This window comes from Nansenia antarctica, assembly GCF_963989245.1.
Source record: "Nansenia antarctica genome assembly, chromosome: 15".
NCBI classification, from domain to species: Eukaryota; Metazoa; Chordata; class Actinopteri; order Argentiniformes; family Microstomatidae; genus Nansenia; species Nansenia antarctica.
The window spans coordinates 23356127-23371126 of record NC_137685.1 but is presented as its reverse complement, the minus strand read 5'-3'; the positions used below and the strand labels follow the sequence as shown (position 1 = coordinate 23371126).

At 47.4% G+C, this 15000-nt stretch overlaps 1 protein-coding gene across 2 annotated transcripts in view; it reads right to left on the bottom strand.

Annotated features, from left to right (window-relative positions):
- The window catches only part of igsf21a (immunoglobin superfamily, member 21a), a gene marked incomplete at both ends in the record, with an annotated part of 184822 nt that overhangs the window by 4696 nt on the left and 165126 nt on the right, over positions 1-15000 (bottom strand). Inside the window, 2 exons of one of the 2 annotated variants that reach the window (XM_080545555.1) lie at positions 538-730; positions 3871-3971. In XM_080545555.1, coding sequence (XP_080401681.1) covers positions 538-730; positions 3871-3971 — 294 coding nt within the window. The remainder of the gene's footprint in view (positions 1-537; positions 731-3870; positions 3972-15000) is intronic. The other variant, XM_080545556.1, reaches the window with a different exon arrangement.

Here is a 15000-nt window from a genome sequence, read left to right as displayed (position 1 = left end):
TTAGCAGTCAGTAGAGGGTGACAGCGTGGCCACAGTACTACAGTACAGACCTGCTCACAGCCTCACGGCAGTCCTACGGCTGCTTCTGGTCACACACATCACACACAGGGGGAGGCTGGCGGAGGTAGAAATCGGAGGATGGGCTCATTGTAACGCAATGGAATGGAATGGAATGAGGAACGGTGTCCAACATGTGTGTTCGAGACCATTGATTCGCCAGCCTCCCCTGATCTGCATGTCTCACTTCTACCAACCAGCCTTTTGGAAGATGCATTGTTGAGTCATATGGTGATACAATCCCTTATTAATCATGCACTTACTGTACTTTGCATACATAATTCATCAATCATAAATCTAAAATGGCCGCATAAATAACTAAAGGTGTGTTACTGGTAATAATAAGTTGTATTTTCCTCATGTTTGGTAGCCAGTGGGCTTGAAATAACCCGTGAATTCACTCATGTGACGTCCCTGACGCTCGGCGGTGCTTTCTAGAACAAGGCCGGCGTACGGTAATGAGTTTCAACGCGTACGTACCGAAGACGATGAGGCGGGTGTGCGTGTCTGTCGAGCCCAGGGGGTTCTGGGCCGTGCAGCGGTACATGGAGCCGTTGAGTTCTGCTGGCACTCTCTCCAGAATCAGCTCCTTCCCGTCCCGCTCCGCGCTGCCGTCCAGGAGACGGCCCCCCACACGCGTCCAGGTGAAGAGGGGCTCAGGAAACACCTCGTTCTACATAGCAGCAGAGCAGTGTGTGTGTGTGTGTGTGTGTGTGTGTGTGTGCGTGTGTGTGTGTGTGTGTGTGTGTGTGCGTGTGTTGTGTGTGTGTGTGTGCATTTGTGTGTGTGTGTGTGTGCATGTGTGTGCGTGTGTGTGTGTTGTGTGTGTGCGTGTGTGTGTGTGTGTGTGTGTGTGTGTGTGTGTGTGTGTCGGTGTGAGCAAGGGATGGGGGGTGGACAAGAGACAAGAGAGCGGCAGAGAGAAAGTCTACATTTCAGACAGGAAAGAGATTAAGAGCAGAGGAAGCACGAATAGCTCAATTCCCCCCCCCCCCCCCAGAATGGAACAGCAAGTTACAAGAGCTTTTCACATGTTCTCGTGCATCTCCAGAGAGTCTGCCCCCCATTGAAAAAGACGTCCTTCTTTCCTTAATTTCATTTCATTCTTATCAAGTGGGTTGCCATATTCATAGATAATAGGAGCCATAAGAGGGCTTAACTTTTAGGTGATTATGTTTATGCTTCTGCACGCAGACGTCTCCCTCAGTGGAGGCTTGTGGAGGTAGAAATCGGAGGACGGGCTCATTGGAATGCATGGAACGGAACAAGGAACGTTATCAAACACACCGTTCCTCACTGCGTTCCGTGCATTACAATGAGCCCGCTGTCCTCCGATGTCTACCTGCCACCCAGCCTCCCTCCTGCTCGTGAGGACATAAAAGCTTCCCTGTCGAAGCCCCACGAGACGCCTTTTCTGCCATCTGCTGGATACATTTGATTAAAATAAAAGACAGCTGCACGTCACCAGGGAAAAATGTTCAGTAGAGAGTGAAGTGGTGAGATGAGGGGGGATGTGGCACGCAGAGGTTATTCAAAGGGAAAGGACAGTCATCAGGGCATACTGTAGGTTCAGTCACACACACGGTCGAAGAACGACCGGCTAATCTTCTCTGTTCTGTGTGAATCCGCGATCGGCGAGGAAACGGTTCGTTTCGTCAATATTGGGGTATTGGTTTGGGGCCATGCCAAGCTGATGTTATATAGACACTATGTCGTGGGAATAAAAAGGCCACTATAAATAGGAGCGGGTGTGGTCTATTCCTGGAGAAGGGTGTGATGCAACACAGTGAAATTCCAGTGAGAAGAGCCAGTAATATAATAGTCATAATAATAATAATAGTCAGTGTTGTTTTTTTCCGCAATTTGAAAATGTGACTCTTTCTGTGACTCTCTGTGACCCAGTGAAAGACTCTCTCTGTGAAAGACTCTCTCTGTGAAAGAATGTCTCTGTGACCCAGTGAAAGACTCTCTCTGTGACCCAGAGAAAGACCTTTCCTGGACCTTCCCTGTGACCGAGTCAAAGACTCAGTGTGACCCAGTAAAAAGGGTTTAATCAAGTGGACCTCCTCCTATTAAGCCTGTCTGTCATCGTTCTGACTAAGCTGGTGTGAGCTGTATAACCTGTCACGAATGCCTGCCCTGAGAACTGTTTGAGGCACGATGAGAGCAGTGGAATGACGTGGGGCGCTCTCATGGCAACAAGGTCACGACGTCAAGATAAAAAAACACACTGAAAGGTCCGAGTGAGACCTTCCTGTCACATATCCCCACCGGCCTATCAGAGCCCACATTAGAAAAGCTCTGCACCAATGAAAGCATCAGTGGTTTCTCATTTCGTGTTTTTGGAATTAATTAACATAGTGGAGGACTATAATAACCAAATCATGAAGATATCAAATTACTGCCCCGATGCATGACTCATTTCTGAAACAATAAACCGGAGGGAATATGGAATATCTTTTTTTATCGTTGTACGGGGAAGAAGAAAGGTCTAGGACATAATGTGCCTTGGCGCACACTCTTATCTAGTGGTGAAACCCTAGAGCCTTGGTCCAGAGAAGGATAAGGGAGATTTGTTTTGGGATGAATCTCCCTGTACTGATGCCTGCTTCCCTACGAGCCAATTGGCTGCATGCCACAGTCAAGCCTGTTTATGGCGACCATTCTTAACACTATTCAAAGGGAAAACTTCAAATACATTTTCAATCCATGGGCCGGAAATACGCACATCCATCTTCCCAGCCTACAGTGGGGCTGCGCTCGACTAAAAAAAGGCACAAGATCAGCTTTTAAGATCTTTTCAATTAAAAAGTAGCAAACCAGTAATAGAACAAAGGACAAATCAAACTTTTGTCCTTTTGTTTTTTACAAAAACATCCTCCAATCAAGGCCAGTAATCCCTGGAGCAGCGAATGAATGTTCAGTCACTAAAGGAATCGGTTATCTGGCCCATTAGCTTGTCCTATCAGGAGGAGCCTCTGTCCTCTCCGCCCGACTGGCTGCAGCAGACCAATCAGAATGAGCCCTATCCTCTACACCTGGCTACAGCAGACCAATCAGGACGAGCCCTATCCTCCCCACCTGACTGGCTGCAGACAGCAATGATGTGTCATCCTGTCACCCAGATGGGTATCAACCAGAGACCAGTCACGCTAAGAAGATTAATCTTTTTTGGCAGAGGATGATAGTTACACAAAGACAAGTGGATTACTTATTTCATCCCCTGCGCTGAGATGCTGCAGTGCTGCCATGCTGCGATGCTGCCATGCTCTAGCACGTCCAAGCCCCCTCTCTGCAGGCAGGGGCACCCAAGTTAGCATGACCCCCTGAGCTAGCATGAAACGAACGCCTCCTGGCTGGAAATAATGTTACCTCTCCATTAACATCAGAACATAACTCCAGAGAATCATAAACAAAAGGTTATTTTTCCATTCTGTTTTGGAAATAGTCATAATATGCCTCCAAGTCCATTGAGGAAGACTAGTGCAACGAGTGACGTTCTCCAAACGTATAACTGTGGCATACATACATACATACATACATACATACGTACATCCATGAATTTTCGACTCATTTCTAGGCTGCTAGCCCATTCTATTCTCCATAAATGTTTTCAATAACGCCCCTATCAATGACATCATATTCTGGATGGACAGTAGGCTGGAAAGGTAATCATGGCATATCCCTCACCCTGTAGGAATGGTCACTATATCATAACCTCGCCAGGCTTGACTGTGAATCTCCTCCCTGTCCTCCTCCTATCCCAGACTGAACGTGGCCCTCCGGTTTCACAAACCCCCATCATGCACTTACCCCAGGAGGTCCTACCTGGAAGCCTTGCACGGTGATGCGCACCGTGTCCCCTACCTTGGCCCTGCTGGGGGTCATCAGGAGCTTGGGGCCCTTAGGAGCCGCTGGGAGAGAGAGAGAGAGAGAGAGAGAGAGAGAGAGAGAGAGAGAGAGAGAGAGAGAGAGAGAGAGAGACAGAGAAAGACAGAGAAAGACAGAGAGAACAAAAAGGTGTGTCATTCCAGTGGCATGGCAAGTAAACCCAGCAGACAAGTGTTTTGATAGGAGGAGGAGGAGGAGGAGGAGGAGGAGGAGGAGGAGGAGGAGGAGAGGAGAAGTGAATACAATTTCCTGTCAATTAAGGTCATGGTCTGAGAGTCTGTGGATCGGGCTGCAGGGTCCATCTATTGAGCTGCGAGGCCCCTCCAATCGGGCAGGATACATCCCCCCTTGGAGAGCGTCGGGATTAAATTGGGTAGATACTCATTACTGGAGGAGAATTGGAGCGCACCAGGAGGAGTGTGGAGGCGGTGAGATAAGGAACACTCAAGAGAACTAATTCCCTTGTCTTGGTACAGACCACAGCGCCCAGATGGGTTTCATTTGGTCCCGCTGAAACAAGGGAAGTTTCAGGAGAGAGAGAGAGAGAGAGAGAGAGAGAGAGAGAGAGAGAGAGAGAGAGAGAGAGAGAGAGAGAGAGAGAGAGAGAGTGGGAGGGGCGTGGTGTTGAGATAGTGTTGAATTATTTGCATACATAATTAGGCCTCGTCCCTTTAGGGGTTATAACCATGGTGATAAGGTGACACCGTGTAACTATGGCGATTTAGAGCAGGAGAGGAACATTGTGTATACTAGAGATACTGTATGCCACTCCCACGTGGCGATATATATATTTCTGACCAATCACCACGCACGTTATAGATTAGCATTATTGACAGTTGTCATTGTTAGATTCGCAGCTTTCTTGCACTGTTTCCCTAGCAACATGTGTACACGACTAGGGCGGGAGGCTAGGCGGGAGGCCAGAAAGACAGAACCGAATGTCACGGCTTTACAACAACTTGAACTAATGATCAAATGACCACACAAAATGTTCCTACACACTTTATCGATACGAAAAGCTGAAAGGAAAAAGTTGCTAATCCGTATCATTCCGCCGTGAGCGTGAGAGTTTTGGTCCTGCCCTCCCGTAAGCGACCGGTAAAAGAAAACAGCTTTCGGTCTCCTAATTGAAAACAAGTGCCAAAAGAGGCGGAGCCAAGATGGCGGCGCAGCGAAGCGGCCTCCTTTGAAGAGGCTTCCTTTGAGAGGATAATGGTGAAGAGGAGGAGGTAGAGCTGAGAGTGTTGGAAGGTTCAATTGGCCCTGCCTAAGCTCGTTCTGCATCGTTTGACTTGATTAACAATTCCTCTCTGGATAACCATATAGCACGCTGTGTGACCCCTTATGTAAAGACAACGACCCACATCCATATGTTAGAGGCAGTGAACCGCATACACGGGATGAGATTCGGGGCAAAAGGGAATTGTGGACGTCCACTTATCTAGAGTACGACTCCCCGCAATTAATTAAACTCACACAAGACTCCCCAATATAAATCATTTGCTGCTGGTTTCCCGTTGACGAGTTAAACCAAAGGATAAATAAATAAACAGATAAATTACCTCGATTTCGCCAATTAATCAAACCACAAGCCTGTCCTCCGCAGCTAATGAAGCGGTGCCTTTCCTGGGGCGGCCGGTTATTCCTGCCCTCCATCTGCCTAATGGATTAGGAGTTGCATTGTCACGTTTTGTAATGGGATAGAAGTAGAAGAAGAAGAAGAAAAGATGCTGCTCACATACAGTATATCACGCCACCGGCTCCTAAATGCCGCTGGGCCCCCCCCCCCCCCCCTGACCCGACCCCTATCTATCTATCTACCCTCCCTCCACCCCCACCCAGAGAGCTTTGGACTGTCTGGATATGAACACTTGAACACTTGATCTCTGCACTTTATATTTATATGAATTATGACTCTTGCACTTTGATGTTGGTTTGCACTGTCTTGTCCTGTCTTGCACCTGTCCTGCTGTAAACCGTGCTCCATTGTCCCAAACCAAATTCCTAACATGTTTACATGTCATGGCAATAAAGTCTTCTGATTCAGATTCTGATTCTGATTCACCAATAGACCCTTCTAGATAGTCCTTCTGTTTGTCAGAGAGGCGGTTTAGATGGAGGAGTCGTGGCGCGAGGAGGAGAGACAGAAGCTAGACAAGTCATACACAGGGGGGATTAGGGGCTTGTCAGCACCTAACTACAGAGACTCCTTCAGGTTAGTCACATGACTACAGAGAGTCCTTCAGGTTAGTCACATGACTACAGAGAGTCCTTCAGGTTAGTCACATGACTACAGAGAGTCCTTCAGGTTAGTCACATGACTACAGAGAGTCCTTCAGGTTAGTCACATGACTACAGAGAGTCCTTCAGGTTAGTCACATGACTACAGAGAGTCCTTCAGGTTAGTCACATGACTACAGAGAGTCCTTCAGGTTAGTCACATGACTACAGAGAGTCCTTCAGGTTAGTCACATGACTACAGAGAGTCCTTCAGGTTAGTCACATGACTACAGAGAGTCCTTCAGGTTAGTCACATGACTACAGAGAGTCCTTCAGGTTAGTCACATGACTACAGAGAGTCCTTCAGGTTAGTCACATGACTACAGAGAGTCCTTCAGGTTAGTCACATGACTACAGAGAGTCCTTCAGGTTAGTCTTCAATGAAAAGAGGAAGTGCATCCTGGAGAGCACATCTGGAGCACAGACATCTTCCTTGTGGAGGTTGGTACGGAAGGAGAGAAGAACTAGGGCTAGAGCCACAGCAGAACAGGTACCAAGAGAACCAGAACCACAATGGGACCAGTACCAACAGAACTATGACTAGAACCGCAACAGAACAGGTACCAACAGAACTAGGACTGGGGCCACAATGGGACCACTACCAACAGACCTAGAACCACAAGAGGATCAGTACCAACAGAGCTAGAACCACAACAGGACCAGTACCAACAGAGCTAGAACCACAACAGGACCAGTACCAACAGAGCTAGAACCACAACAGGACCAGTACCAACAGACGTAGAACCACAATGGGAACAGTACCAACAGAAACCAGAACCACAACAGGACCAATACCAACAGACCTAGAACCACAACAGGACCAGTACCAACAGACCTAGAACCACAACAGGACCAGTACCAAAAGTAGAGATCATAAGATGAAGTCACCATAGACGTTCTCATCCCAGAGTGGCATTATTATTATATCATTATTCAAGCTCAATAGGCACCAAACGATATGAGCAATACAAAACTTCCAGCAAGGCCCCTCAGCTCTCTTCCTCTCCCCTGCCGAGGATGCCATTTGGCCGATTATCTTGGGAAGCGATGGTGCTAAAAACCTCCCACGTGGGTCTCACCTCCACACACTATCGGAAGAGGTATTTTTAAGTATTGGTGTCACAGCGTCCCACGGAGCCGGTTTGGCATGGCCGGGGGCCGGGGAAGATGACGGTTGATTCTGGGACCGGCTCCAACAGGGACAGTTGGCGTCCCACGTCATCACCTTTGATTAGGTGCAGCCTGCGATGTGACTGACATATTGTACTGCGGGGGTGGGCTCCGGGGGGGGGGGGGGGAGGGAGGGGGTGCACAACAGGAGCAGTGCCAACAGAAAAACCTCACAGGAACACCGAGCCATACTCTCCCAAGACACACTGCCTGCATCCAGCCAGCTAGCTAGCCAGCCAGATACCCAGCCAACCAGTCAGCCAGGCCAGCCAGCCAGCCAGCCAGCCAGCGTTCTAACCCAGCCAAGCCAAGCCAAGCCATCCTCTCCACTTTACTACCTGGCCACACTATTACCATTTACATTACGTTTTTACATTTTTGCCATTTAGCAGACGCCTTTATCCAAAGGCGGGCTTACGACAAAGACATTTTGTCTAAGTAAGTGAATCATCTACCCCATCAGTCTTCGCGAGAAAAGTTAATCTCTGCTTGGCAGTCATAATGCCAGAAGGAAGAATTTGTATTTTTTCTTCTTTTTTGGCACTTCTTCACGCGGGTCGCTGCACAACACACGCCCGTCGTCAGTAGCAACTGTGCTCCCGGCATCCTCCGCATCAGGTGTGCTCTGCGACCTAGCGAAACATCAGCCCGCTGTCGCCCTTTGACACCACAGACCTGGTTGACTGGATATGAGTCGACGGTAGACAACCGGCATTGCTGGCTTGGTTGAACGGCTTCATAGTGAAGAGGAGAGAGAAAAGGCCTAACAGATAGATGGTGGTCGAGGTGACTGTCGGACCATTGCATCATCATTAATCCGACAGTGTGTCATTTATCTGGCACGTTCATCCTGTAGACAGGACGGTACTTCTTCCGACGGCAAGACGGGAGTGTGATACATATGGAGATAGGGGGCCGCAGGTGAACATAGACACACGCCTACGTGCACGTGCACACGTACACACACACACACACACCAGGTGCAGGCACACACACAAGCATGCACACACACACACAAACATCTCTCTCTCTCTCTCTCTCTCTCTCTCTCTCTCTATTCTCTCTATTCTCTCTCTCTCTACTCTCTCTCTCTCTCTCTCTCTCTCGCTCATGCGTCATGCACACAAGTCTGCCTGAAATGGAGCATCTGCTCTCTGATTATCACGGTCTGGTGAGAAGATGACTGGTGGAAGCAAGGAAGCCGGGATCATCTCTCAGTGCCTGATATGAAATAATCATTTTAATTAGTACACATAAAATAGCCAAAAAGGCAGTGTTCCTTTTTATCATTTAATTAGGGGTCCAAGCAGATGTGCAGAACAATATTGTAACTGTTGAAGTTGCCTATTGTCGGTATTCTCCTGCAGCCGCTGTTAGAATGTAGCACAGAGTAAGGCATAGGAACTTGGATATTGATGAGATGGTAAAGGGTCGTAGGCCACACCCTGTCATGCCATCTGACCCCAAGGTGGCGCTATAACATTTAATTGAAAATACACATTTGGAAATGCCACACTTCTCACACCGTACGACATAGCATTCTGAAAATTGGTACATAGGCCTGTCTCCTCATAAGGAACACATTTGCAACATTTGGAGGAGAAGAGGTTTTATGCTACAACATTGAAAACACAACAGAATGCACAAGCATTTCTCGGACTTTCTCAAAATGACAGGAAACGCAAATTTGTCACTCATCGGTGACCCACGTGGCGATATATTCCTGACCAATTAGTCACGCAGTTATTAGGTTAGCGTTATTTACAGTTGTCATTGTTAGATTTGTTAGAACTACTGTATATTGGTCACTCAAAACACATCATGGTAATGTTTTCAAAGTATTCTGTTTGTGCCCTGTGAAATATGCGATATGATATTGTATTGTTATGATATTTAGGTTATATTATAAGCCCAGTTTCTCACCTGCACATGTACTATTAAAACATTTTACATCCTTTTTCTCTTAGTTTATTTTGTATTATTGCACTGTATTATCATTTATTTATGTGAGAATACACTAAACTGGACAAAACTATTAATTCCTTTAAAGATTAAGCATTTATTTTATGCTGTGAATAATAGATGGAGGCCGGGTTTTAATTATTGAGAAACACTGACTGACTTCATGCAGACAGACATACAGACAGACAGACAGACAGACAGGCAGACAGGCAGACAGGACAGACAGGCAGACAGACAGTACAGACAGACAGACAGGACCAGCCAGACAGACAGGACCAGACAGACAGGACCAGACAAACAGGACCAGACAGACAGACACACAGACACACAGACAGACAGACAGACAGGACAGACAGGCAGACAGGCAGACAGACAGACAGACAGGACAGACAGACAGGACCAGACAGACAGACAGACAGTACAGACAGACAGACAGACAGGACCAGACAAACAGGACCAGACAGACAGACAGACAAACAGACAGGACCAGACAGACAGGACCAGACAGACAGACACACAGACACACAGACAGACAGACAGGACCAGACAAACAGGACCAGACAGACAGACACACAGACAGGGCAGGGCAGGGCCGCAGAACCACTGAACTCAGAGGAGCCCGGTGCCTGGCCCAAACCCATTTGTATTGCGAGCACGCCCTGAGCTGCCCATGAATATTCATCAAGTGTAATACAACACTGGTGGGTTGTCAGACTGTCGCTACGTCTCGTGTGGCAATATTAAATCTGTGAAAGATTTATTACTTATGGGCAGCGCAACTACTTCCTTCTCATTTCCTGACCAAACACACCAGAGAACCTAGGGGAGAGAAGGGTGGGTACAGTTCTACAGACCCCATGAGCAATTAGCCATTCATAACTAGATCATCAGAATAAAGCCTGTGGTCATTTGAGGCAAGGTGCTCCTGCTTCGGGTAATCATGTCAAACTGGGACATATTCAATCAAATGATGCAACTACGATGCAACCACAACGTTAATGTAGTAATGAAGATACGTGTTTTGTATCTGTTCCTATTAGGACACCTGCCGTCTATTGTAAACGTATGTGTTTCTCTCGTGCATTGAACCAACTGAACTGTGTCACAGCAGGAGGAATCACTCATCCACACCACCTCTGGTTTGAATCTGTCCAAGCAGGATTGCGAATGCTTTGAATTTCAAGTGTGCTCCAATTAAAATCAACAAATGGACATTTTCTGAAAGGCAGAGCTGTGAAAAGAGAAGGTCTGAAAAAGCTATTTGCTAAAAATGTATGTGTTGAATCGCAGCAAAAGAAAAAGCCTTGTGAAATATGAAAGGCTTTAACATTTTAGCAAGGCTTTCTGTGGACCTTCAGCCCTCGTGAGTATGTGGTCTGTTTTATGATAAATGTTGAACAGCCGTGAAGAGGATCTGTTTAACTCACACATGCTGCAGGCTGTTCTGAGACCACTGGTTAGATCACTGCATTACATTACATTACATTACATTACATTAGATTAGATTAGATTCAACTTCATTGTCACTGCACAGAGTAGAAGTACTGACACTGCAAAATGTAATTTAGCATCTAACCAAATAGTGCAAATAGTGGTATAGTCTAAAAGACATGATATTGCAGACAGTGCATGGTGTGTGTATATATATATATATACACATATATGTATAAGTACAGTGAGTATAAATAAATGAATATAATAAGTGAATATACTGTACATGAGATGAATATCAATATGATATATACATTTGAACAAGGGCAATAGGACTTGGGGGTATGTTACATATATGCAAGATGTAGAATTAGAGACCAACATAATAAATATGATACAGTATAGTGTAAACGAGCAGTAGTGCAAAAGCTACATTGAAGTCCAGAGTGTGCAGCCAGTAGAGGTATGGGGGGAGGGGTACACTGATACTGGGAGTCAATGTTCCTCTTGTTTGGGCTTGGAGGACGGTGGATGGGGGGGGGGCTATGCTACCGCTGGGATTCGGAGTTCAGCAGAGTAATGTGCTGCAGGAAAGAAGCTGTTCCTGAGCGGGAACGGAGACTCCTGTTACCGCATCTAGAATGGGAGGGCAAACAGTCCGTGGCTGGGGGTGAGAGGTGTCCCTACTGATGCCTCGCACCCTCAGCGGACACCGCCTTGCACTGGAGGACCTCGATGGCAGGTAGTTGGGCTGCCGATGATGTACGAATGTTGTTTTCACCCTCCGTTGCAGCAGGGCCTTCCAGTCAGAGACAGAGCAGCTGCCGTCCCACACTGTGATGCGGTTTGTCAGAATCCTCTCGACGGTGCGCCGATAGAAGTTGACCCGGATCCTCGGTGACAGATGGGCTTTCTTTAGTCTTCCTCAGGAAGTATAGACGCTGCTGCGCGTCTTTGACCAGGGTGGAGGAGTTGAGGGTCCAAGAGAGGTTCCTCGGAGATATGGGCACCTGTAACAGGGTGTACTGAGGTGCGATTTGGACCCGGGTGCGGTGCAGGACAAAGTGAAGACGGCAGGCACTGGTCGGCTTTACTGACACTTTACTGACATGTAAAAACTATAAAGAAAACCCCACAGGAGGAAGAACACATCTTAACCTGTGCCAAAACAATACAGAACCCCACAGGGAGAACAATGCTCAAAAACCTGGTGCGAAAACTATAGACGAGACCAACAGGGGGGAGAGGACGTCTCAACTCCTGTACCTCTATAGAGGGAACTACCGGAGAGAACACCTCCCTATTCCTGTGCAAGGCAGGCATACAAATAAACAGAGCTGGAACACACACTTACTTGGTAAAACACAGAGAGATTAACTGGCAGGGAGTGCCGGGAAGTACCTCTGGCGACTGGTGACACTGCTCCATTCGTTTTCCTCATCAGCACTGTTTGATGCGTCGCACCTGTTCATGTTGTCTCATCCTAGTCTGATGTTGTGCACCTGTGTATGTTTGCTTCACCGGTGTATTTATGTCCCCCACTTCCCTGCTCTCCCTCTTGTATAATCTCTCCACATACATACTCAATGTTGAGGATTCTGTTTCATTGTCTGATCTCGTACGTAGCACAGGTAATTGAGAGAGTGTTCTGCCTGTATGTTTCTTTTGAGTCTAGCCTGCCTTTTTGGTATTGTTGTGTCCACCTGTTTTGGTTTTCTCCTCTTTTATTTTCGTGACAAGTCCGTTGTATGTGCAAGTCTGTTGTTTGTACAAGTCGCCTTTTTGCCGATCTCAGTAAAGAGAACTTTGATTTACTATCGCTGTCTACCGTCTACTCTCCGCCCTGCACCGCACCTGGGTCCACAAATTACACCTGGACCTCACAGACACCCAGGAACTTGAATGTGGAAACACGCTTCACCTCCATCCCATTGATAGATGGGGGTGTGTCTGCAGCCCCTAGCTTTCCTGTAGTCCACAATGAGCTCCTTGGTCTTCTTGTTGCTGAGGGCCAGGTTGTTGTCGACACACCACACTGCCAGATGCTGCATCTCTTCCCTGTAGGCTGACTCGTCATTGTCACTGATCAGGCCACCATGGTGTCGTCTGCGAACTGTGATGATAGTGTTAGATGCCATGCACAGGCACACAGTCGTGGGTGAAGAGGGAGTAGAGGAGAGGGCTCAGCACACAGCCCTGTGGGACAGCAGTGTTCGGGTTCAGGGTGGAGGAGGTGTGGTTGTCCAGGTGCTGGACCTCCTCCCTTTATGTATTCATGTTCACTGTTACAGTATATGGGTTAATATTTCTGTCTGCTTGGTATGGGAGGTGCAATTCAAGAGTAGAGCGATATACTGTATACATGGATTGAACATTTCCCCCCAAAAATTTAGAGGCTGGCCCAGCAGCCTCATGTACGGTGGGGGAAATAGTCAATCACCTGACTTAAACCCAATTGAACATTTGTGGAAGCATCTGAAGATCCAGATTCACAAGAGGGCCCCCTGCAATCTTCAAGATTTAAAGACAATCTGTGTAGAGGAATGGGCCAAAATCACACGTGAATACTGCAGGCGATTAGTTACAAGCTCCTTGAAGCTGTGTAAGTATTGAATTAATTTCAGTTAGTGTGTTCAATACTTTTTTCCTGTTTCATTTAACTTAATTACACATAACTTTATTTACATATGGACTTTAATGTTTAGATTTGTTGTCTGGATTGTTTGAGTTAATACCACAGCAAATCCCACTTGAATAGTCTCATTGGAAATACATTTACTGGACAAAATGTTGATGTGTTCAATACTTATTTCCCCCACTGTAAGCTCTTAACATCCATAGTTACTAGACCCTCTTTACTGTGGGGTCGAACCTCTGAGTGCTTTACTTTCTTTTTGTTGTCACAGTGACCACAGCTATACAAGTGTTTGTGTCCTAGAGATCTCTGGAGAGCCTCCATGTCTACCAGCGAGACACCACCACAGAGGAAGAAGACACCACCAGAGAAGAAGAAGACACCACCACAGAGGAAGAAGCCATGGAGAGAGAGAAGTCTTCAAAGGGAGAAGGGAGGCCACTCTGGAGGAGTTGAAAGTAGAGTATTCTGCAGACATTGAACCATAGCCCAGCATCTAACCCATGGCAACAATCTCTCATAGCCCAGCATCTAAACCGTACCAACAGTTTCTCATAGCCCCAGCATCTAATCCTTACAAACAGTCCCTCAAATCCCAGCATGTAACCCAAACAAACAGTTTCTCATAGCCCAGCGTGTAACCCATACCAGCAGTCTTTCATAGCCCAGCTTGTAACCTCGAGCAAGGTAATGTCTCTGTTTATCATGTCAGCGCTGCAGTATCTGTTTACAGGACGACCATGCTGACACAACTTCTTTGAAGTGTTAATGTGACCTACTGGAAGCCAGAAACTCAGTCTCTCACTGTTCATTCCCTATCCAATGTTAATGCTTAACTTTTCTCCGAAAATACCACTCCCCGATACTGCTGTAGCTGCATGAGGTCTACTTCACAGGATAGTGACAAAAAAGACATACCATAACAGGTACCACTCCAATGCAAGATATACTTGGATTTATATAGTCAAGCTGAAGGTTAAAGATGTTCCTTCAGGATTCAACAGTGGTTCTGACTGTGACCTACCAAAAGCATATGGGAGGCAGTCATTTGTTCCAGATGGGGGGGGGGGGGTGTTGGAGTGGGGACTTCAGGTGGGGGGGGTGGTGGTGCTGTGGGGACTTCAGATGTTGCAGTGGGGACTTCAGATGTGGGGGGTGTTGGAGTGGGGACTTTAGATGTGGGGGGGGAGGGGTTGTGTTGCAGTGGGGACTTCAGATGGGGGGAGGGGGGGGTTGCAGTGGGGACTTCAGATGGGGGGAGGGGGGGGTTGCAGTGGGGACTTCAGATGGGGGGAGGGGGGGGTTGCAGTGGGGACTTCAGATGTGGGGGGGGTTGCAGTGGGGACTTCAGATGGGGGGGGGGGTTGCAGTGGGGACTTCAGATGTGGGGGGGTTGTGTTGCAGTGGGGACTTCAGATGGGGGGGGGGTGGGGGGTTGCAGTGGGGACTTCAGATGGGGGGGGAGAGGGGGGTTGCAGTGGAGACTCAGTACCCTCCACAATAACATCACAGACCAATGAGTTTAAATTCTCAATTGACTTCCCTAATTCAGGTTGACTTTTCAATAACGCTTG